Source organism: Manis javanica, chromosome 16 (genome assembly GCF_040802235.1).
Source record: "Manis javanica isolate MJ-LG chromosome 16, MJ_LKY, whole genome shotgun sequence".
Taxonomy (NCBI): domain Eukaryota; kingdom Metazoa; phylum Chordata; class Mammalia; order Pholidota; family Manidae; genus Manis; species Manis javanica.
The window spans coordinates 57,957,160-57,981,231 of record NC_133171.1 but is presented as its reverse complement, the minus strand read 5'-3'; the positions used below and the strand labels follow the sequence as shown (position 1 = coordinate 57,981,231).

At 46.0% G+C, this 24,072-nt stretch overlaps 3 protein-coding genes across 7 annotated transcripts; 2 read left to right on the top strand and 1 right to left on the bottom strand.

The window, feature by feature from the left end:
• Positions 1-1,799: 1,799 nt before the first annotated feature.
• Positions 1,800-16,508, bottom strand: VPS52 (VPS52 subunit of GARP complex). Of its 5 annotated transcripts, none has more exons than XM_017658973.3 (21): positions 16,163-16,505; positions 15,264-15,348; positions 15,062-15,114; positions 14,789-14,864; positions 14,533-14,600; positions 14,051-14,226; positions 13,539-13,689; positions 13,146-13,246; positions 12,902-13,034; positions 12,701-12,758; positions 12,247-12,380; positions 11,648-11,803; positions 11,100-11,218; positions 10,705-10,828; positions 10,331-10,426; positions 10,117-10,224; positions 9,822-9,887; positions 3,479-3,565; positions 3,024-3,135; positions 2,709-2,827; positions 1,800-2,501 (listed from the first exon to the last, which is right to left on the bottom strand). In XM_017658973.3, exons 1-21 carry the CDS (start codon positions 16,250-16,252, stop codon positions 2,355-2,357), a joined length of 2,259 nt encoding a protein of 752 aa, XP_017514462.2. In that variant the 5' UTR covers positions 16,253-16,505; the 3' UTR covers positions 1,800-2,354. The 5 variants fall into 5 exon arrangements, 3 of the variants coding, with proteins under 3 accessions (XP_017514462.2, XP_017514470.2, XP_017514490.2); XR_005057736.2 differs by having other exon boundaries at positions 2,444-2,501; positions 2,985-3,135; positions 16,163-16,508; XM_017658981.3 differs by lacking the exon at positions 3,479-3,565 and having other exon boundaries at positions 16,163-16,504.
• Positions 16,509-16,581: 73 nt separating this feature from the next.
• RPS18 (ribosomal protein S18) lies at positions 16,582-21,540 on the top strand. The gene is made up of 6 exons (XM_017659018.3): positions 16,582-16,696; positions 17,169-17,267; positions 20,830-20,916; positions 20,992-21,093; positions 21,207-21,298; positions 21,427-21,540. The coding sequence occupies exons 1-6, from the start codon at positions 16,694-16,696 to the stop codon at positions 21,500-21,502; spliced, it is 459 nt and encodes a 152-aa protein (XP_017514507.1). The 5' UTR covers positions 16,582-16,693; the 3' UTR covers positions 21,503-21,540.
• Positions 21,541-21,693: 153 nt separating this feature from the next.
• B3GALT4 (beta-1,3-galactosyltransferase 4) lies at positions 21,694-23,998 on the top strand. The gene has a single exon (XM_017658952.3). It carries the CDS (start codon positions 22,444-22,446, stop codon positions 23,590-23,592), a length of 1,149 nt encoding a protein of 382 aa, XP_017514441.1. The 5' UTR covers positions 21,694-22,443; the 3' UTR covers positions 23,593-23,998.
• Positions 23,999-24,072: the final 74 nt, after the last annotated feature.

Sequence of the window (24,072 nt, the reverse complement as noted above, 5' to 3'; positions counted from 1 at the left end):
GATCCCCGGAGAGTTCGATGACCCTGAAAACTCTGTGCTCCGATAGAACTTAAATAAGTCCGGGTTCCAGGATAGAGAGCCTCATCATCTCCAGCACTGTCCCTCAGTGAAGTCTGCAAAAGACCGCATTCATTGTTCGTGTCTAAAATATTTGACGGATATTTGAACATTTGATGGGATGTATAGGAGAAATGAAGGTCAAAACTGGGAAAAATCAAGATGCCAGCCTGCACAGCCCTTCCCCCATCGGTGTATTAGCTGACTTCCGACGAAGTCTTCAGTCTCTGAGGCAGTCTCTCTCGCGGGGTATCCGGAGACCCTTCCTCTGAGAACTAGCTGTCTTCGTCAAAAGCAGCCTACGCCTTGCCAGTCCCAAGTCCTAAGCACTGGGCCCTTCTCCTGTCTTGACGCCGGGGCTGCAGTCAGATCAAACATGAGGACGTTCGGATCCCCCAAGGCTGTGGGGATACCTAGAAGTGTGTGTGACGGGGTAGGTTGGGAGACTGTATGTGAACAAGGAACAAGCAATAGGAATGCGAGGTGGAGCCCAGCACACCATCGCTTAGCACCGGCAGGCCTCAGAAAATGCCGGGGGCGAAAAGTCAGGCAAGGTAAAACTGGAAGGACGCCAAGAGGAGAGGGAAGGCGCCCACCGCAGCGGGTGAGGTTAGGTAAGGACACTGCCCTGGTTCCGTACATGGGGCATCTGGACTCATCAGGAGTCGCCCCCAGCCCCCTCAACGTCACACGTTACAGCTCCGCCCCTGCACTTTCACCTCCTGGCGCTCCTCCCTAAAACCAGATGCGTAACAGCAGCGACGCCAAGGCGCTGATACGGCTTCCAAAGCCAATCAGAACGAAGCTCTAGAAAATGGGGTGGAACCCAAAAAAGGCGGGAGCGGGAGAAGGAGGCTTTCCCCCGCCGCCACGCCTCCCCCTCCTCCGCCAATCGGGAGAGCCTGCGGCCCTGACCGCTCAGGCTTCGCCCCAGAACACGCCGGCCCAGCTCTCCCCGCCAGAGCCGGGCTGTCACCGACCCAGCTCCCCAGCCACACGCGGCTCCCGAGGCCCCCTTTCCCCTGGCCTCGGCAGGTTGGGTGCGCAGCGTGAGGGCCCTATAAAACGTTCTCCTTCCACCACTCGCCAGGACCTGGGAGGAATCTTTTTTAAGTCTTAAGGGTAAAGAAAACAGAGACATCCCTAAACTACCATTTCCCCTGTCTACCGGTGCCTTCCCCCTTAGGAATTAAAGGCGCTCTCATGTCTGTCCAGATGAGTCTTGAGTTCATTCAAATAAGTGTACAGGCAGGACAGCTGGAAGGCACCAAATCAAACAAACGAATGAGGAGGACACACTGAACCTGGCCTACCCCTGCCCCAATAGTGTGGGTGCTACAGCCCTCCAGGGGGCTGGTGATGCCTGAGGACAGGCAGTCCCAGGGTCAGCATGCGGCGTTGGGACACAAGGAAAGCTGGTGTTGGGGAGCCAAGGTAGCCCTTGGGACAGTGCCTGAGGCTGCACAGACATGTTCCCAGCCGTTGATGCATCTACCATCTTAACCAGAAAGGCCACCTTCCTCCACAAGGGCGGGTTACTCATGAAATAGTCTCCTCCCTAAAACTAATGCAGTCACTTCTTTGGCCTGAAGTAGCTACAGGTTAGAGGTTACTATCTGTGCTCCTGCTTTCTGGACACCCATCAGGAGGGATAAGCCCAGGACATAGAGATCAGGTGACCCTGGAGCAGAGATGGGGCCACTTGAGGGCTTCACAGGAGGAAAAAGGAAATGGGACAAGACTTACGTCATATTAAATATTTATTGTTTTCTGCAGACTGACCTTGGAGTAATTCTCAACCCAGGAGGGGAACTGGTTAGTGTTCAAGTTGCTGAGATCTTAGCTCAAAAAGCTACAGAAAACAAGTCACTTTCAGTGGAAAAAAAAATCAGTGACTTGGAGGCAGTCTCGCTTTGCTATCAACTCCAAGAGCTGAGGCTTCATGCCTCAGGACATGGTGATAAGAGTTGAGTAAACCGGAGAATGAGGCATTGAAAGTTTTACTGGGGCAGGAAAAGAGCCTGGGAGAAGGGTGGCAAAACTGGGAAAATGATAAAGATCATTTTGGAAGTTTGGATGAAATGGTCCTGGGAAACCTTAAGATACTAGGAGATTCAGAAAGACAAGAGGACCCAGCTTATTCTGATGAGGCAGGATCCTGAGAATGAAGGCCGGGTGAGGCAGATCGAGGACTGGGAGGCGAGAGGAGAGCTGGAAGGGGAACCCCAGGTGAAGGAGAGTATGGGCTGGGGTACAAGAGTCCATGGAAAGGGGGGTGGATCCAAGGGTCCCACACGTCAGAAGTTGGGTTTGTGCTTCTTGAGCTCCACCATCAGGTGGTGAATGTTGATGAGCTCAGCCCGGGCAGGGAGGGCTCGGAGCTGGGGCTGAGACAGCACCCGGTGGAAGCGATGATAGAGCTGGATCAGCTGGGTCAGCGCTCCCTGGTCAGAGAGAGTTACGGAGGGATTAGACTGTGGGGTAGTGCTAAGGCTGATGATGAGGAATCAGGTTAAAGCTCATCCAGAACTTTGGGTACAGCTGGTAATTGAAAATCAAGGGTCACTGGATGATGCTGAGCCCAGGGAGAAGGGGGGTAGGAATCAGTGATGGGAGTGGGGAAAGAGTGGGGACTGGGAGCTCCAAGTCACCTGGATGATACTGGTTCCATTTCTGAAGTTGGTGAAACTCCGCATTACATCCTGGCTCAGAGACTCCACTGATGATTTCCAGGAACTACCAAAGCCTCGGATCAACTGAGTAACCCGGGCTAACAGCAGAAGGAAAGAGAGAGTGTCAGAGAGGGACGAAGTGATCTTCACACCCACCAAGTCCTCTCCAAGGCACAGTCATCCTCACCATCCAACCTCTCCTGCTTTACCACCTCCCCATGAATCTGTGTCCCTTCATTTTTCACTTCCACTCACCTTAGCACTGACACCACCAGTACCACAGCATCCTCATACCTTCTTCCCCTCGGAGTCTCTCAGCTTGTCCATGCTCAATCAAAGCCTCAGCCTCCTTTACAAATGCCACCAGACCTCCGAAAGGGGGAGACAGCAACTCTTCAATGAACTCCTGCAGAAACACATATACATATACATAGGGTGGAGTGTCCTGGTGTCAAGAGACCTTCCTACTTCTGGAATCATGACCAACAGGTCCTTGGAACACTTTCACAGAAAAGCTAATCTCTGGAAAGGTATACTACTACCAGTCTTACAAGAGGTAGGGGAAACCTCCAAGGAGGCCCCTCACCCCCTCAAAAAAGAAAAACAAAAAAACTAAACTTGAGGTAGGAGCAGAGCAACAAGAAACTGGAGTCAGGACCAGAGCCAGAGGGGTGGACAGCTGGGAGAGACTACCAGAAAACAAATGGCCATGGCAACACTGCTATCTAGAAACTCAGCCTAAAGCCAACCTTGCCTGGGGAAGCTGTGCCTGGGTCTCTTGCAGGAGGCTTTGTCAAAGAGGTGCCAATGTAGCCCCAGGTGGATGGCATCTTCAGCTACAGTGAAAACAGAGGCAAATCCTCTCTGAAGGAAAATATCTTCAATCCCAATTTAGACCCATATAACTGACTTCCCCTGATTAAGATCAAACAATGAATTCAAAGATCATGAGACACATAAGAAGGCAAACTACCATAAGAGACAATACAGACAATAAGCATGAATTTAGACTTCCAGACTCCCAACATTAGTACTGTCAGATACATAAATGCAGTAGCACGTTCTGCATGAAATGTTTGAAGAAGTTAAACATAAAGATGACTGATCACCAGGATTAGGAAGGAACAGACTTGAAGCAAAATGAAATTTCTAAGAAATGATTTACATTTTTAAAAATTATTTTCAAAAGTAAACAGATTAAAAAAAATATGTGAAGAATGATACAATAAACTAGACTTTATAATTGAAGAAATTACTCAGAATGCAGCACAGACAAGAAGATGGAAAATTCTAAGGCACTGAGAGGTGTAGAAATACAATTAATGGATCTAGATAGTGATAATTGGTGGTTACAGCCAAAAAGAACGCCAAGACATTATGTGCCCCTGATGGAAGTACACACCACTACCTCTCAAATATCCTTGTAAAAAAAAATGTAATTGGAATCTGATCAAGCCTTTCCATGTAATTACACATTTATGAGAAAAAGAGAAATAGTTTAGCCACACCATGGACTGCAATCAGCAAAATCTAGGCCATATGTTATTCTACATGACTCAATTTCTTCCCCAAATATATTGTGGAGGAGGGAGCAAAGATGGAAGGGAGATCTATAGATTAAAAAGAGACCTATCTATGTGCTGTATGTGGATCCTAACTTGAATGATAAAAATCATTTATGACATAATCGGGAAAATTCGAATACTAGCTCTTTTAAGTGTGGTAATTTTTTAAAAATATGGTAACACATGTGGTTTTTTAAAACACATCTGATACAAATGAAGTGATAATGATGCATAGGTTAATTTTTAAAAAACTGGGAGGCAGGAGGCACAGGAGGAGTGAGCAATGGGTATAGATACAGATGAAACAAACTATTTGTGAGTGTCATTGACTGAAGATCTGTGATGGTACGTGGAGTTCACTATGCTATGCTCTATACTGGCATGTACATTTGAAACTTCCCATAACAAAAAGTTAAAATAAAAAAAAAAAAGGAAGAACTTGAAATAAAGCTGGGAAAAAAGGGAAAAAACACAAAATAAAAATTCCAGGCCAGATAGTAAGATCTGATAAGGTGACAATGAAACATTTACTCCATTAAAAATAAACTACTCTCATTAAAAAATACAACCTTTCTATTCTTCCCACGAAATGTCCACTTCTATCTACTGAAGGCTGTCAGGTAACTAATATGAGACTAGGAAGACATTCCCAAGAATGAATCTTTCTATAATTCAGGCATTTTTCTTTACCTGTGATGTGATTTTGGACAAAGATTAAATAATCAAATTCAATCTATTATAGTTGTCTAAATGCAATAACCCACTCTTAATGTAACAGTGGGAGAGCACAGGGAGTAGACTGCAAACTTTAAGTTTAGCTAATAGGGATGACCTGCTTTGTAACACAGCAGCCATGAGTCCCAAGTAGCTACTGATCACTTGAGACATGGCCAGTAGGAACTGAAATGTGCTGTATGCATAAAATACAGTCCAGGCTTCAGGGACTTCCCATGGAAAATATTTTTAAATGAATCATTATTAGTTTTTTGTTGATTATGATATATTTTGGATACAGTAGTTAAAATATATTACTAAAATCATTTTACCTGTTTCTTTTTACTTTTTAAAGTGTAGTTACTAGAAAAATTTAAATACCTGAAGTGGCTCATGATTGTGGCATGTATTATAATTTTATTGGACAGCACTGGTCTCGACTTGGATGAACTCTCTTTAAGGTCTCTCTCAGGCAAAAGAGAAAGTTCTGACAGCAGTGGAGTTAGCCAGAGAGACACAGCAAACTGAGCTTCAGCTAGCAATCCTCCCACCAGATCTTCCACCAAAAAGGCTAGAGGCACTGGTAACAGCTGGTTCCCCACCCTGGCAAACCCACAGTGCCTGAGCCACTCGCAGCAGAGGTCCTGGATGTAGGTGCATTGTGTTGTGGGACTGGGGGCGGGGGTATGGGGATGGCGGAGGGGGTCCATCATCCAGAAAATTGCGTTTCTGAAGGCAGAGCTAACATTCCCTCTAGTCCCCTAACCGTACAGGTGAGGACAAAAGTTTCCTTTCTCCTTTAATTACATGTTTTTTTACTAAAAAGAACAAAATGGGCAAGTTTAACCTGCAACTAATCAGATCCCAGAAGGAGAGAAGAAACAGTGTTTAAAGAGATATGGGGTGTGAATTTTATGTGAAATTAATGAAAAAGATAAATTCAAAGATCTAAAAACCAAACACAACAAGATAAAGAGAAACCCACATCTAGACATATTGTGATAAAACTTCAGAATCCCAAGAAAAGAGATCTTTAAGAACAGTCAGAAAGAACAGACTGCCTTCAAAGGAACAATAATTAGAGCAACAGCAAACTCCTCCACAGCAACAATTTAAGGTAACAGTTGAAAAATCATCTTCTAAATGTTGAGAGAAAATAACTGTTAACTTAGAATTTGACAGTAAGAAAGAAAACTATCTTTTCCTAGCAAAGATGAAATAAAAACATTTGTATAAAAACACAAATGAGTTTTACTATCAACAAACTTTCACAAAGAAATTTCTAAAAGATGTACTTCAGGAAGAAGGAAAATGAATCCACAAAGATAATCTGTGTTTTAAAAAGAACAGTGAGCAAATAAACTGGGAAACATGCATGGAAATCCAAAATAAATACTATTTATTACTATATAAAAATGGAAACAATTAAAAGTAGGGCAGGAACAAAATACTGGTCAATAATTAGCATGAAAGACAGAAGGGGGCAGTGACTGGAGCATTAAAACATTTTTAATGTTTTCAAGTCCACATATTGTTTGAGAAAGAGGTTAAATATTAAGTTTAGCAATTAAGCTAAATAAATATGCAAGGTAAAATTTAAGGGAAAAATTCTAAAAGAATGGAATACAAAACCTAAACAATTAGAAAAAAAATGTAAGAAAAACAAAGTCAAGAAGCACAAAAGACACAGGACACAGAAAACTAAAGACGGCAGAAAAAAATCCAAATGTAACATAATCATAATAAGCATAATAGGTTAAAATAATAAATTAAAAGGCAGAGATAACCCAATTGCATTTTTAAAAAATTCCAGTTATATGCTATTTACAGAATACTAAAAATGTGAAAACATAAAAAGGCTGAAAGTAAAAGAATGGAAACAAATTGAGAGGCAATTATTAACCAAATAAAGCTGGGGGAGCTATGTTAATATCAGACATAATAGGCTCTAGGACATTATTAGGGCTAAGGTGGCTCATTACATAGTGACAAATGCTCCTAGTCACCAGTAAGATCTAATGATCCTAAACTTTTAATTAAGAAGCTTCGATCTCCACACCTGACCATTAAAGAACACACATTCTTCTCAAATAAACATGTAACATTTCCAACAGTTGATCACATACTATGCCACAAGCAAATCTAAGCAAATTCAGAGAATTGATACCCAAAAAACCACATTCTCCATCTACAGTGTAATCAAGTTAGACATTAACTTAAAAAGATAAATAAGAAAACAACTTTTGGAAATTTAAACACTCCTCCAAAAATCTCATTCACTTAAGAGGAAATACTTGAAATACAAAAGTTCTTAAAACTGAAAGATAAAAATGCTACATATGCAAACCTACAGAATTCAATAGATGCAGTACCTAGGGGGAATTTCCTAGTTTCAAGTCTTTCTGGATGACTTTGCTGGCAAATTCTATGAAACTTTTAAGGAAGAGATCATTTCAATCTTAAACTCTCTCAGCATAAAAAGAAATAAGGAATATTTCCTTCCCACCTCCTTTTAATACAGTATGACAGGTACCAAAAGCAGACAAGACAGTACAAGAAAACCACTGGCCAATCTCACCTATGACAAAGCAGCAGAAATTCTAAATGAATTAGACCAAATCCAGAATGATTTAACATTCTAAATTCTACAAATGTTACATACCATGTAACAGATTGCCTTAATGGTTGCAGAAAAAGCACCTATTCTTGATTGAAAATTCAATACCCATTCATGATTTTAAAAAACAGTAACTATTGGCATACTAGCCATTGACAGGAACTTTCTTAACCTGATAAAGGCATCTACAAAAACACCTACAGCAACATTACTCCTTACAGGGAAATAGTGAGAGCTTTCCTTTTAAAATCAGAAACAGGACAGGGCTTCTCAGTACTACCCTTCTATCCAACTGTTCAACATTGTCACAGAGGTCCTAGCCAGAATGGTAAGAGATCAAAGATGTAAGAAATTAAAGGTACAGAATTAGAAAGGATTTATTTATTCCTAGTAGGACTAAATCTACGTATATAATACCTACTTAAGAATAATTCTAACCAAAGATTTGCTATGTCTTTGTGCTGAAATTATATGAAAGGTTATCAAAAGACATTAAAGAATATCTTTAAAAATGAAGAGGTAGCCCATGTTCATGGATAGGAAATTTCTATATAAATTGTCAAGTCTCAACTGATCCAAATTGACCAATGCAATTCCAATCAAAATCCTTTGTGGGCTTTTTAAGTGAAAATTTACAAGCTGATTGTAAAATGTATATGAAAAATCAAAAGGCCAACAATATTCAAGATACTGATGAAAAAGACAGTAGGAGATTTGCCCTATAAAAAGCATAGTAATTAACTGTGTTGCAGGGTAGACAAACTGATCAATGGAATAGATCAGAAGCAGAACACATATCTGTGGAGTTATGCTATGTGATAGAAACAGCACTGCAGATCAAGTAGGGCAAAAAAAGGGATTTTCTATAAATGGGACAATCACTGCCCAAATAGAAAAAGAGTAAATTAGATTTCTACCTCACATCATACACAAATATTAATCCTAGGTAAGTTTAAGATTTAAAAATAAAAAATGAAATTCTACAATATTGAGAAAAAAATGTAGTAGAATATTTTTCTGACTTTGGAGTAATAAGAAAATTTTTAAACAAGACAGAAAAATAAAGAAAAGATTAATAAATTCAATCATATTAAAATCACTTGTCCATTATAAGACAACATAAAAAAGTAAAAAGATAAAACTCTGAAAAATACCTGCAAACTTATGTAATCAACAAAAAGATTAGTTTTGTAGTTAGTAGGATAAATAAAGAATGCTTATAAATTCAAAAAGAAAAACACAACTCAATTTTTAAATGGTCAGATGCTATGACAGACGTTTTACAGAAAAGAAAAATTTGTATGTCTACTTAACATTTGAAATGATGCTCAATACCGTTTAGTAATCAGAAAATGCAAATCAAGACCCCAAGTAGATACCTATCAGAATGGCAAAGTTCATCTGATAATACCATATATTGGAGAAAATACTGCTTGATGAGAATTCTTATATATTGCCAATACAGAATAAACTGACAACCACTTAGGAAAACAATTTGGTACTGTCTCATAAAGTTGAAAACTGGCAAACCCTAGAAGCAGCAAGCCTACTCCTACTTCCAAGAGAAACTTTTGATAAAACTCATCTACATCCATGTGCACTAAAAGACATAACTGTTTACAAAACAATTCCCATAGTTTCCTGCAAAGAGCTAAAAATAATCCAAATGTCCACTTGCAAGAGAATGTGTTATATTCACAATGTTAACATTACACAGCAGTGCAAAAGAATAAGTTACAGCCATATGTAATAATACAGAAATACTGGAAGAACTATGCATGAAAAAACCCTGTGATTCTGTTTTTATGTCCCCCCAAAACAAAACTAAATAATTATTGTTTTGGCATACCTATAGCTACATTTTTTAAAAGCAGAGCATGATACACAAAACATCTAGGTCAACAGGTAACTCTGCATAAGAGGCAAGGAGATGGGGTGAGGAGGAATTTATAGTTTGATGTTAGTTATTTCCACGGTATATGGTGGGCTTGTGGGTGACTGTATCATTAAAAAAAATACGAAAGAAAATAAAATCAACCAATTAATGACAGCATGTTGTGAACCAAGAGTTATAATAATTCCAATTCTGTGTACCTGAAGTCCATTAACTGCCACTCCCTACACACACGCGCACGCACTGCACTGTACTGAAAACAGCACATCAAACTGTCCCCTTCTTCTTCCCCACACTTCTACCTGTGTCCGAGCATTAAGCAGCTGCTGAAAACTCTCAACCTCTTTGCTGTCATCTGCAGCCCGCTCCTAAGGGAAAACAAAGAAAAATCTCAAGCTTCAGAGAAGCAACCCTTAGCTTCAGGATATCCCCTTCCTTTCACATTTAATATACTTAGCCAGACACTGGGCAAGACTCCAAGCCTAAAACACCAAGCAAAACCAACATAATCTCTTTCCACACGGAGCTTTCCTAGCAGAGCAGTGGGGACACCCGAGCCCTCAGAGTAGGGAAAAAGGGAGAAGGGACATCTGTTACCATCAGCACACCCAGCATCATGTCATAGTTGTTGATTAGAAACACAAGCTGCTCCTTCCTCGAGGAGAACTCAGCTGCCACTCGGAGGACAAAATTCTCCACTTCCACCTGAAGAGGCCAATAGGAGGAGGTGACACAAGACGCATGGGCCGCCAGTTCCTCTCCCCCAGCCCGCTGCAGCAGCCTGTGCTGGGCATGCCCTGCTCGCCCTCACCTGCAGCTGCCCAAGCAGCTGCATAGTCCTCTCATTAGGAACTGTCTGATTGATGCTGACAAGAGCAGAGGAGAACTCTGCATATCGGCGTGTGATCTGGGAGAAAGGAAGCAGGAAGGCAATCACAGCAACCCCCTGGTCCAACCAACAATCTCCCAACTCCCCCTGCAGCTGGCCAAGCAGCCTCTGCGCAACCCCCAGCTCCAGTCCCTCCTTCCGACAGTGCCCACCTCGCTTAGAGTTTGACATCCTCGCCCAGGGCAGCTGAACAGCCAGCCAGGCCCATGACACAACTGTGAACGTGATCAACCCCCAAGTAAAGCTTAAGAGCCCTGCCTTTCAGGAACCCCTTTGTTACCCTTGCCCTCTCTCACATAGTGGGGCCGAGTATCCAGCCCCCCGAGGCGCTGAGGGTCCGTGCTTCGAACACTCTGGACATTCATCTCCAGGATCAGCTCAAACCGTGGCCACAGCAAGGCAAGCACCTGCTCCCAGTACCTGTGGGCTTAATCAGAGTCGGACATCAGTTGGCAAGGAATGTGGGGGTGGGTAGGGCTTCTCAGGGGGGAACCGATTAATGGTAGACAGCTGGTGGAGGTACAACTAGGTGTGACAGTTGAGTCAGAAAGCAACAGTACCAACTCCAGGTAGATGACTAGGAACAAGGGAGAGTGGTAGCAGGTCAGCAGGAGCCAAGGGTCAGAATGCAGGATTGTGTGAGACCAACAATTCAAGGCCAATGGGGCATCAAGAACCACAACTCAGTGACCTGTCTAGGGCGGGAACATCCCTCTTTGCTGCAATGTTTCGGAATCGGAGGACGATGTGGATGCAAAGAAAAACAGCAATGGCATCATAGCAGTCAATGAGGTAGGACTCCAGGTGTTTCTGTGATTCATGAACAGGCAGAGAATTGGGAGAATGTTTGTTACTTTGCTGGTCCTAGTGGCTCCTTTAGGGATGCAGCACTGAGAGGAGGGAGGGGAGTGAATCTAAAAAGGAAACGCCCCCCACTTCCCTATCCGCAATCAGGTGATACTGCAGCCTTGCTCACCAGGATCTATGATCACAAGCCTACAATAGTAGAATTCAGTGTTGAACAAAAATTTAGGGACCCCTTAGTTTTCAGGCGCATTAGCAGCAGGGATAGCCTCAAGGACCTGAAGCCTTGAGAGTTTTGTGGGGAGTCATACTATGAGTACAAGGCTTATACATTTTAGAAGATGGGGTCCTGGTTTCAGTACCACCAGAGGTATGACCCCACGATTGCAGACCCACTGAGGACGGGTCTGAGAGAACAGGAGGTAGGGATCTTACCAGAGTCATGCTGAGCGTACGGCCCATGACAGCATGGAAGAGGTCGTGTGCAGCCGGGCCAGACACAACAAAGAATTCACAGATGAAAAGATATTCACGGCAGGAATTGTCTAGGAGGGCATAGTGCTGGCTGCGGAAGAGGGCCTCAAATGGATACTAGGATGGGAGGGGTAAAGAAGGCTGAGGGATAGACCCCAACACTGACTCCCCATGGACAAGGCTAGAAAATCAGCAAATCTAAGCAATGAACTCAGGAGACTTTTCCCTTCTGACCTAAGTCCCAGCTGTGAAGAACATCCTGAATGGGTACTGAGGAGGTGGGGGAGGTAAGGTGCACAAGAGCCAGCCACCACCTGCTGTGGCTACTGTGCCAACCACCTCCACACATGCCTCAGCCAGTCTCTCCTGCTGCAGGCCCTTAAGTCAATAATCCCAACCCTCTTCCCAACACAGGGCACTAGGCTGACTGGCAATAGCCACTCCCAAGTCTAAGAAAACTGATACAGGGGACTGCAGGGCTGGAAGCTTTGCCTGAGCTCTGGCCCCCTTCCCTGACCCATGCTCAGCATCCCCTCATGCCTGAAGCTCCTCAGTCCTACCCTCTGCTCTCCCCGCTGGGCAGTGTGGGGCACAAGGATGGGGGCCTCCAGTTCAGTGGGGGAAATGACAGAGCCGCGGGTACCCAGGGTGAAAATGGTGTTCCTGCTGCGGAGGGAAGGCTTTGAGAAGAATCATGAAGGATTAGAGTCAAGGAAAACAGTAAAATAACAACTGTGATTGAAGATCAAAGACTCAGTACCTCTGGGTACACACAGCCTGGATGTCCCTCTTTCCTAGTATCAGGGCCCCATGCCACCTAACATCTGCCAATAGGCTTCAGGGAGTCTCTATACCCCTGACATCATACATAAAACTCTATGTCAAAATGGTGTATGCCTTTTTCTTGGGAGGGAAGCCACAGACTTTATCACACTGTCATCCACAGAAAAAGGAAGAGCCAGAAGCCTCCTGTCTCTCAAAGTACAGTATGAGAGATCCTCGACGTTAGGATATCTTTCTTTGCTGTATCTTCCACACCCATTAGATCATCCTTCTCAGCGACTTCCTCATACTACAGAAAAGAGGAAAGAGAACTGGTAACCATCTCTTCCCACATGATAAACAAGTTTCTTCTGATGCTGTCTCCCCTGGCCCCAAGGTGGCCCCTCCTCCCAGCCCATGTGCGCAGGTACACCTCTCTCTTCTTGGCGTCACCTGCAACTTCATGAGCCGCCCCAAATAGGAGCGGTAGTAAGACAGGTAGATCTTGCTCAGTGTCTCCACATACTCATCCCTGATCTCCTTTGCCGTGGCTCGCTCATTGCCCAGCAGGAACTGATAGAAGAACCTAGAGGGGTCAGGGACAAGGCAGTTTCCCTGCCTGTCCCAGAAAGCAGACACCACCCCAAACTGCTTGAAAGCTCCAAGGCCATCCCAAGCCCTTTCTTTTGGTGCTGACCTGTACTTCAGCAAGGCTGTCTGGGGTATCTGATAGTTAGTCATTGGTTTTCTGAAGGAATAAATCTTTTGAAGGATGAATTCTCGGATCTTTGTCACTGCCTAGACAGGGGGGCCAAACACAGTACATGAGGCTGCAAACTTCTTACTGTTTGGGAGGTAATGGATGAAGTGACAAATGTTAAATATAAGAGGAAGAAGGGTGGAGAATACCTCTTCATTATTTCTTAAGATTTTCAAGGGGACCCAAAGATGTGAGGATGAGTCCTGCCAGGTAAAGGCAGGATGAAGTACTGGGGGACAGGCTATAATGAGCTCTGCCGGGGAAATCCAGGGTGAAGGTGTCAGGAAGGCTGGTTTTGGTAGTCTCTGGGGTGACCTCCCCATCCCCCACCTTGACCCGGAGTCGGTCAAGCACGCCCCTGACATCCGCACAGGCTGCTGTGCCCCTAGCCTCCTGTTCTCGGACTGCAGCTGCCTTGGCATCCAGCTCCTGAAGCTGTTCCAGGAACCCAGGCTCTGTCACTGGTGCCTCCAGAATTGCCCTGGGTAGAGAAAGGGGTAGGATGCGTGAGGAAAGAACCCAGACATCCTTAGACTTCAAAAAATATCCCTTACATCCAGCCTGTCTCCTCTCCCTTCTTACGCTGTATCACATAGTCAAAATATATGTATAAAATTTTCTATTCCTGAGCCCCTACCACATAAGCCTTGGACCCCATCACTACACACATGACCCTGGATGATTCCTAATCTTTGATACTTGAAGCATAAAGAGCTGTCAACTCACCCATCAGTTTCTGGAAAGCACTTCATGACCTGGAGTCAGGAGACCCATGTGGTAACAGGATAGGTTACCCCATTAACCTAGTAGAGACATTGTGACCCTTCAAACTAGTGACTCACGTGACCAGAGCAGAGGGCACTACCAGACCATCGACAAGTTCCCCAAGTTTCCCCCGAACTGCTTGGCGGTTTCGAAGTCGAATGTTCATGGCTCCGGACTGTTCTTGCAGTGTCCGGATCTCAGAGCTGATGGAGCTGAGGTCACTCTGAAAAGCTCCCAACATCTGCTCCATGCGCTGGGGGGGAGAAAAGATGTTGCTGGAGTGCCAAAGGATTGGGAGAGGACAAACAGGCCACCTAAGTTTATTGGGGAAGTCCCTGATCTATCAGCCCATGAGCATAGAGGGTGTTGAAGGAAAGGTACACCAAATGTCACTGGCAAATAACATACGTTATGGCAGGAGCTCAAAAAAAAAAAAGGCTGCTGTAGTCACACTGAAAGTGACTCTAACTGTCCCCACCTGAGGCTGATGACCTAGAATGGCACCAGACACCATGATCTGGTTCAGGGTTACTAGGGGTCACAGGTCATGGTTACTAACCTCAAGGACAGCATCACAGGCTGTGATCTGGTTGTGCAGAGATGCTATGTTCTCACTCTCTTGGATATCTGACCCACAGAAAGTCAAGGGGCCTCATTAGGAAGATGGAGATCCTCAGACCTGTAGGACCTGTCCAATTTCTCCCTGAGGTGACAGAAACCTGAGAGAGAAGACACCAGCCCTAACTGGGCCATCTGTACCACAACGCACAAAATCCCCATTTTCATACCACCACCCCTTTCCTGTTAGAGGATACAATCCTGAATGGATTTCTGCTCAATCTGCTGCAGTTCCAGCTCAACCTGTTTTGAATAGTGACGGAGATCCACACCCTGAGAGAACATAAATGGGACAAATCAGGAGGAAGTCACAGTGAAGGGACACTCAAACAGAAGGAACAAAAGACTTGTTTTAGATAAGAGGTTAAGACACCAGGGTTGTATTATAAAAGCAAGACACTGTTTCCTTTTTATTTTTCTTTGAGGGGAGGGTAGGTAGAGGGGCAGATTAGTACAGTGGAAAGCCTCACCGTTTTAAGAGCTTCCTTTACTAACTCATCCTCCAGATTTGCCTGAATGTGAACTGTAAATAGAAGTTTATCATAAGGGTCCAGCTCCACAGCTCCCTCTCCCCACATTGAACACCTGCACACCAATCCCTGCCTTATTAGTTTGAGCCCCCATACCTCTCAGATTATACGTATTCTGCATCCATTCCATGCCATCACTTACCATCCACTTCATCCAGGATGAATCCATCAGAGGTGATGTCCAACTCTCCAAGTTGCAATGGCTCCTGAAGACCAGGACCACCCCCCTAGAGAGGTACAAGTTAAAGGGAAAGGACACAGGGAGAGGAGAATACAAAATACAATGGAATAATCCTCGGTCCTTCAATGGGGGGAGAGGGATAAGGGTTAACTGGGAAGCCATAGATACTGACTCAAAAAATCCCGAGTCTCACATTGTACCCAATCTGTGATGGCTAATAAGTGAGGGAATATGACAAGAAAACAGGCAGCCCACAAAGAGTGGAGGTGTCCCAATGAGGAAAAAAGATAGGGGTTGCAGATGACAGAGCACAACTTAAAGCTGAAATTAGGATCCGCAGACTTCTGTTATCTTACGCATTGTATCACAATCCCTCTGGGAGCTCCAAGCTTTGTAGAAATGTCAGCTAACACATAGTGTTTACCTGCGTGCCAGATGCCATCCTTTATATACTCATTCATCTAATCATAACCAACAATCTATATGGTAGACCTTATTATTTTCTTCACCTTATAGGTGTGGAAAGTGATGGCACGGAGGAGCTGGTTAACTGGCAGAGCTGGAATTAGAACCTAGGCAATTGGCTTCAGAGGCCATGCTCTTAACCTCTACACTACACTGTTTCTCTAGTCTGCCCCAAATCTGGAAGTTAAAGTGTGCCTCGGGAACCTGAGTCTCGGCCATTCTGGGTCCCGCTGAGGCTCAGGTCCGATCCCCAAGAGGTAGACGGAGAGACAAACAGGGAGCAGCAGCATCAGTGGCAGCCCCGCCCCCACCTAGCGCCCAAACCCGGCCCAGGCCTTTCTGACGCGAGGCCGACCAGACAAAACTCCGAAAGAAAAACTGCCCCACGTTCTCACCAGCGGGCCCTCCTCCTCCTCCATATCTGAGGCCCCAGCCCGCAACGCTAGCTCCCGGGCAGCTGCCGCCATGGTCGCAGCAGCGGCCATCCCGCGCAGCCTCACTTCCGGCAGCTGTCAGCGGCCACGAGTCCGATCCCGGCAGTGAACCGACAAGTCCTCGAGTGTTTTGCACAGCGTGAAATAGTTCTCAGATATTTGAGTTAAATTGTTTGAATCCAGCCTTCTCCTTTGAGCTCTAACCACTTCACCCGAGTGCTAATGGGAATTAGACGTCTAAAACACAATCTCACCCCGGAACCTTCACGGCTTTCCCACCCAGGAATTTTAGAACTATAAAGTGAGACCTCACCGGAAGTTGTGGAAACAAATTCAGACTCAAAAGTTGAGCCGGCTTCAGCACAAGCACGTTCCGGAAGCATTTCGCCAAGATCGCTCCACCTCTTCCGCCTGGTTGGTATATAGGATTGTTGCGTCACTTCCGCTCTCTTTTCCACAGGAGGCCTACACGCCGCTTGTGCTGCTGCCGCCATGGTGAGACTGGCATCCGTGAGGGGATCCGGCTACATCGCAACATGGGCGGGGAAGATCTGCTGTCAGAGGGCTGAAAACTCCCTGTTCTGGGGGTCTGCACATCTCTGGCGTCTTGGATCGCGCCCCTGGGAAGAAACTGCTAGAGACATCTAATTCTTGGGCGTGGGCTAGAGGAAGAGTCACTCCCCGGGCGCTCGAAAGTAGTAAAGGGCTTGGGTGTATATGGGGACCTCCGGCTTCCGCCACTCATTGTACTTTTGGGAACGGGCAGAATATTTGCCTACACCCTGAGGTTGCATTTTCCCGGGCCTGATCACTTCATGTTCCTGCTTCGTCAGGACTGAGGAATTTGCTGTGTTGTGAAAACCTGAAGGGGGTCGTTGCTCACTGTGTGACAGGCTTAACGTTTCTGTTTGAGATAGCGGTTTGATGGTGGTTCACTATGTCTGATTTCTCCCCCAATCTCTGTTAGTCTCTAGTGATCCCTGAGAAGTTTCAGCACATTTTGCGAGTACTCAACACCAATATTGACGGGCGGCGGAAAATAGCCTTTGCCATCACTGCTATTAAGGTAAAGTAGGGGAAGGAGTTTAGAACATAAATGAAGCAGCTTGTTAAGAGTTAGGCTGTGAGGCATGGTTGAGGAAACTTAAATCCCAACCAGAACACCTCAGCTGCTGGGTAAAAAAGGAGTGACTTAATACCTTAACCCCTCACCACGTTTACCCCCAAAAGGAAAGTAGTGAAAACCAGAGAATTACTCTGGTCAAGCAAAAATATCTCACCTAGGGTGGTGGGGAGTGAGTGGGTTTGATTGTCTTCCTGAACTGGCTAAACATTTTCCGCTACCATCGGCCCTTTGTCATCTAGAGTCCATTCTAGATTTGGTTTTTGCCCCCTTCACTGTTAATTCATAACAAATGCTTCATATGAAACTTAGAAATCCTGGAAATACGATAAATTGTACATCATGAAGGATGACCAGACAAATGCCAACATAAAGTGTCAAGAGACCTGGAGGTGGGAGGGGTGTCTTAGTTGTGACCTGGACCTTTACTCAGATGCAGAGGTGAAGTTCACCCCTTTCCACTGGAAGTAGGACTGAGTTGAGTACTCCACTTTGTGGTATTAGTCAAGGAGAATGCAGACTTGGATATCTCTGTTCACTGACCTAGTGAACTCCTGGCCTTCCAGATGGAGATTTTTTTCTCTTCCTTATGTTTCTGTCTTGTCTTTTGGTAAATACGTATAATTACTTGTGAAGATGGCTGAAAGTCTTGTAGGAGCAGGAATAATCCTATCTTGCTCACAATTCCCAGCTTCTGCTACATTATAGGTGGTCAAGCAGAGGTAGAGAATAGGTGTTACCAGGGATAGTATTGCCTGGTTTCAAAGCATTTAAATGGAACTATGATAAATATTTTATAGATCAGTTGTTAATTTAAAACTAAATCTGAGCTTTGATGGAAAAGATTCATCAAATTCCCTTAACTTTCAATTCTGCATTGCAGGAAGCACAGCTTTCATTTGTTCTTAAGTGGATTTAAAGAGAATGCTTTTTTCTGTTCCACTGTGAAATTAGTAAGGCAGTGTAAAATACGGTACCTTTTTGAAGGATTGCTGTGAGGCTAAGTGAGATAGCGAGCACAGGCATAGCTCAGATATACTGTGGGTTCATAATAAAGTGAGTCAGGTGAATTTCTTGGTTTCCCAGTGCACATTAAAACTTATCTACGTTTGAACTGTACTGTATGTAGTCTTTTAAGTGTGCAGTAGCATTCTGTCTTTTAAAACGTGCATGCCTTAATTTAAAAATACTTAATGGCTAAAGAAAAGTCTGGTTGTCATCTGGGCTTCAGTTAGTTGTCACAGGTTATCATAATGTGATGTAAAATTGGAAACATTTTAAGAATTAACGTGACAGACATGAAATAAAAGCTGTTGGAAAAATGGTGCTCATAGACTTGCTGGACACAGAGCTATCAGCAAGCCTTCAGTTTGTGAAGCAGTATCTGCAAAGTGCTATAAAGCAAGGTATGCTCATTTTATAAATGTTGATATAAAAGATCTTGGTTAATGTGCTGCTTCTGTTAAACTCTCTATGCCTTTTTGTCAGTAATTGGTTTTGTACTGAGTACTTACGGAAGTATGTGTCATAACCTTTGTAGTCAACCTAAAGCAATTTAACTAAAGTCCATTGAGTACTTGGTGATAGGAAAGAACTCGAGGATCCTGATGCCCTGCTTATCACTGGGAAAGGTTATTCTTGGAGATGGATGAGTACTGAAGGTTTTGCTAATAGTGTGGAGAGCCAACAAAGGCACCTAGCTCTTCCCTGGTGACAGAACTCAAGTTTGTGATATTTTAATAAGGTTCCAGAACAGGGGGTAATACTTGGAAAATGGAATAGAGTTGGGGCTGGAAGAGGGAGGAGGCTGTTGGATGGGGAAGAGTTCCTCAAAAGATGTGGCTAAAGTGGTTAGGGTTATTTGGCCAGGGAAGGATACAGAATGAAAGTTGATAGAAGCAGAAAGGGAGGGGTATTTACTGAGAGGCCATACAGATTCTGCAAGGTTTTTCTGCACTGGGAACCCTTCCTAATTGTTCTGTAAACTTTTGCTATGGGTATTCTTTAAGGCTGGCTGGACTTCATGTGCTCTTGTGGATTGAGAAAATGGGTGGTTTGGGGAGAGAAAATGGGATTTGAGAATGTAATTTAGAAAGGTGGCGAGCCAGTATCTACAGTCAAGATAACAGCTTTCAAAAATGTTAGCTTGAGAGCAAATTTTTAAAAACTTACTTATGGGATAAGTTTAAACATTCAGAAGTAGAGGTAAAATTATTAACCCCTGTGGATGTATCATCTAGCTAAAAATGAGAAATCTTTTTATCTGTAACCTTCCCTATCCACTCGTAGTTTAAAGTAAATCTCAGATATACTATTTCATCTGTAAATAGTTAAATTTGAGAGAGACTCTGACCCTAATGTCTTCTTCATCAACCCCCTGATAGTTTGATTTCCTAGGTCACTTTCTTACAGAGGAAGTACCATCTGTTTCCTGGGACCGTTGTAACAAATTACTGCAGACTTGGCCTAAAATAACAGAAACTTACTCCCCTAGTTCTAGAGGCCAAACGTCCAAAACCAAGGTTTCAGTAGGGCCATGCTTGCACCGAAGGCTCTGGGAATCATTAGCTCTTCCTGTGTTCTGGTGGTCGACAACAGTCCATGGTTTTCCTAATCTTGTAAGTGCATTGCTCCAGTCTCCTGCCTTTATTACCACGTGACCTTCTTCCCTGTGTGTTTGTATGTTTTCTCCTTTTGTAAGGATACCAGTCATTGGATTGAAAGCCTGCCCTAGTCCAACATGACCTCATTTTAACTAATTAAATTTGCAGTGACCCTATTTCCAAATACAGTCATATTCTGAGATTCTAGATGGACATACATTGGGGAGGGGGGTGCTGCTATTCAGCACAGCACACAGTCCTTCACTATCCAGATATGCTTGGTTTGTGAGTTGAGGTGGCAAGGAGTACCAGTGTTAAGTATTATTTTATTTTGAGTTTGATTTGTATAGTTGGCTCCCTAGGGCCTGGTCATCTCCAGGTCCTGACAAAATCAAATTTGTGATCTTGGAAAACTGATGGTGGGGGTGAGGTGACTTGCCCAAAGAATTACGGTTCTCAGAGACCCAGAGCAGGGTTGATTTATTGACAGTGCTACTCTTTGATCAAACCCTGTTACCTCAAAAGACCAGTCTTGCTGCTTTGATGCTACACCACCATCTTTGAGAGCCAGCAGGTCAGTATAGACAGAGAGCAGAAGGTACCGCTGCTGCAGTGTCTAATGACCAGCATTTATTGGTAACTACATATTTTGGGCAATAAAAAAGATCTGCTTTCAAGGGGTTATCGATCCTAAGCTCCCTGTTTGTGGTCCAGCCCTGCCTGTGAACAAAACTTTTTCTCTATTTAATGGTTTTCTTTTCTGGCAAAGTGGATGAGGCAAGGGTGACATGGGAAAGTATACAGCACTAGGTGGTTACAGGCCTTTGTTGTGCTTTTTGAATAGTGGGGCTGTAAGAAACCAAAGAAATCAGACTTAACCCAGTTCTAAAATCTCTTCTCAGGGTGTGGGGCGACGATACGCTCATGTGGTGTTGAGGAAAGCAGACATTGACCTCACTAAGAGGGCAGGAGAGCTTACTGAAGATGAGGTAAGGATACAGATGAGGCCGGTGGGGGTGCCGTGGAGGGGGCCATCTGGATCTGACCCTTGTCCTGTTTGGCAGGTGGAACGTGTGATAACCATTATGCAGAATCCACGCCAGTACAAAATCCCAGACTGGTTCTTGAACAGACAGAAGGATGTGAAGGATGGGAAATACAGCCAGGTGTGTATTGAGATGAAAAAGATGAGAAAAGAGGAGGATGTGGCATCCATTAGAATTGCCATAGGAAGTTAGGGGGTAAAATAAATGGCCCTCACCCTCTCTTCCAAATCCAGGTTCTGGCTAATGGTCTGGACAACAAACTCCGTGAAGATCTGGAGCGACTGAAGAAGATTCGGGCCCACAGAGGGCTGCGCCACTTCTGGGGGTGAGTGGGTGTGGGAGCTTTGTCTCCCTGCCTGCCCCTAGACTCCCAGAGATGTCTTGGGTTCTGTCTTCTCTTCCCAAATGTTTGTATTGTGTATGACCTGTGACTCGACTCTTTTCTCAATGCAGACTTCGTGTCCGAGGCCAGCACACCAAGACCACAGGCCGCCGTGGGCGCACCGTGGGTGTGTCCAAAAAGAAATAAATTTGTAGGTCTTGTCTGTTAATAAATACTTTATACACCTTTGGCTTCCTTCTTTGGGTTCTCCCCCATTCTTCTGGGGACACTATTAGGGGGTGATTTTTCCCTTCTAGCTGATGTCCCCACCCAGTTGCTTAAAAAAAATGCCCGCTGGTCTTGGTTTAAACAATGATGCTGCCACTTCCCACCCTTCCTGAGGCACCTTTACCTCGTGGTGCCCAGCCCTCCAGTGTGCGTGGCAGACAAAACCAACACATCCTGGCCTTTGGGGGGAGCCCAAGCCAGTTTGAACACCCCCAAGTCGCCTGTGTTTGGTGTGCAGTGGCGTGGCATGCTTAGGTAGCTGAGCCTAGCCAGTTGCTCAGGTAATTGGCCAGTCTTGCCCACCCTAGGTTCCTAAAGGATGGGGGCCTGTGTCTGGTCCGAAGAAGGTGGAGTTGTGGGGTGCTACTACAGATAAAATCCTCTAAGGGCCCCGGTTCAACTGAGCCGCAAACGCTGGGCCCTGAGGCTGAGGGGTGAACCGCATGTGTTAGGATGCCGCTGCCCTGCGTTTGCGCTCTACGGCCAAGGCACGCCTGTGCAGTTAGGGCCTAGTCCCGGCAAAGCGCCCACCATCCTGCCTGCCGTTGTGCCCACCCTGCCGCCGCCGTCGCTTCCGGCGACAAGCGGTGGACGCCCAGTGCGTCACCTCCCCGATAAGCGGGTGGGGCCCAGGCCACCGGCAGAGAAGTAGCGGCCGATGCAGCAGCGATCCCCCAGCCATGGAGCCGAGCTTTGCGGAGGCGGGGCCCGGAAGACAAGGTAACAGCGCCGCAGCTCCAGCCGCCGCCCCGCTCTCCGGCGCTTGTACTGGTCGCGCCGGTAGCAGCCCAGGCCACGGAGAGCCGGGCTTTCGGCTCTAACCGCTCAGCGCCTCTCTTAAGTCCTCTCTACACCGCATCATGCACCTCAGCCTCTTCCGGCGCCTTCTCCTTGCCGCCTTGCTGCTGGTGATAGTCTGGACTCTCTTCGGGCCCTCGGGTATCGGGGAGGAGCTGCTGAGCCTCTCGCTAGCCTCCCTGCTCCCAGCCCGGGCCTTGCTGGGGCCGCCCCTGGCCCTGCCCCACCTCTTGATCCCCAATGAGGAGGCGTGCGGTGGTCCTGGAGCCCCTCCGTTCCTGCTCATCCTGGTGTGCACGGCCCCGGACAACCTGATCCAAAGAAATGCCATTCGGGCCTCGTGGGGAGGGCTGCGCAAGGCCCGAGGGCTCAGGGTGCAGACTCTCTTTCTGCTGGGAGAGCCAAGCACGGTTCCCACCCAGGATTCTCATGAGAACGACCTAGCACAGGAGTCAGCGACCCAGGGGGACATCTTGCAGGCGGCCTTCCTGGACTCCTACCGCAACCTGACCCTCAAAACCCTCAGTGGGCTTAACTGGGTCGACAGACATTGCCCCATGGCCCGCTACGTCCTCAAGACCGATGACGACGTGTTTGTCAACGTTCCTGAGCTGGTATCAGAGCTGGTCCGGCGAGGGGGCCGCTGGGAACAATGGGAGAGAGGGTTGCAGCCCCAGAGAGTGGCTGAGGTTAGGGATGAAGAGTGGGAAGGCGGCCCCACCTCAGGGAGCCAGCAAGTGCCTCTTTTGTACCTGGGCCGTGTGCACTGGCGGGTGTACCCCTCTCGGACGCCAGGGGGCAAGCACCAGGTATCAGAGGAGCAGTGGCCCCCTACTTGGGGCCCCTTCCCACCCTATGCCTCTGGCACAGGGTATGTGCTGTCAGCTTCTGCTGTGCAGCTCATTCTGAAAGTGGCTAGCCAGGCACCCCCTCTGCCACTGGAGGATGTCTTTGTGGGGGTAAGTGCCCGACGAGGAGGCCTCACCCCAACCCACTGTGTCAAGCTGGCGGGTGCCACCCACTTCCCCCTGGACCGGTGCTGCTATGGGAAATTCCTGTTGACATCCCACAGGTTGGACCCCTGGAAGATGCAGGAAGCCTGGAAGCTGGTGGGTGGCTCTGATGGGGAAAGGACTGCACCCTTCTGCTCCTGGCTCCAAGGAGTCCTGGGCATCCTGCGGTGTCGGATAATAGCTTGGCTTCACAGCTGAGAATACCTAGGGCCCCAGGAGAGGAGTGAGTTGCTAAGGGCCCAGCCAGTACCACCAACAATCTTCTCCCAGGCCCAAAGCAGGAGTCCTAGCTGGCTGCAGCTGATCAGTTTCCCCATACCAGATGCTCAGTCTGTCACTGAAGACTGAGGATATAGAAGAAACCTAAGATGGTTTTCAGGAAGAACAAAACAATGCTGGGGTTGTTCTCCAGCCATGACAGAAAGGAGGCTTAAGCCTCTCAATAAACTTGTCTCTCTACCTCTTTGATTGCAGTGCGGTCCTCACCAGGGGTCCCAGACACAAACCTAGGGAGCCTGCAGGCTGCCAGACCCCGCTGGATAGGAAGGACATCTCCAGGGACATGGGAGAGAGGACAGTCTCTGCGAGGAAAGTGCCCAAACAGCAAGGCTAAGGTCACTGTGATTAGATTTGGGGCAGGACACCATGACCCCTCAGATCCTAGAGTAGACCCATGCT

What these genes read in the sequence shown, in the direction of transcription:
- B3GALT4 (XM_017658952.3), top strand. Translation starts at nt 22,444, where the DNA reads ATGCACCTCAGCCTCTTCCGGCGCCTTCTCCTTGCCGCCTTGCTGCTG.
- VPS52 (XM_017658973.3), bottom strand. Translation starts at nt 16,252, where the DNA reads ATGGCCGCTGCTGCGACCATGGCGGCAGCTGCCCGGGAGCTAGCGTTG. An exon ending in GCACAGCTTCCCCAGGCAAG is followed by an intron (nt 3,136 to 3,478) that starts GTTGGCTTTAGG and finishes GTGTTTCTGCAG; the next exon opens with GAGTTCATTGAAGAGTTGCT. An exon ending in GAGACTCCGAGGGGAAGAAG is followed by an intron (nt 2,828 to 3,023) that starts GTATGAGGATGC and finishes TTCTGCTGTTAG; the next exon opens with CCCGGGTTACTCAGTTGATC.
- RPS18 (XM_017659018.3), top strand. An exon ending in TTGCCATCACTGCTATTAAG is followed by an intron (nt 17,268 to 20,829) that starts GTAAAGTAGGGG and finishes ATCTCTTCTCAG; the next exon opens with GGTGTGGGGCGACGATACGC. An exon ending in GGGCTGCGCCACTTCTGGGG is followed by an intron (nt 21,299 to 21,426) that starts GTGAGTGGGTGT and finishes TTCTCAATGCAG; the next exon opens with ACTTCGTGTCCGAGGCCAGC.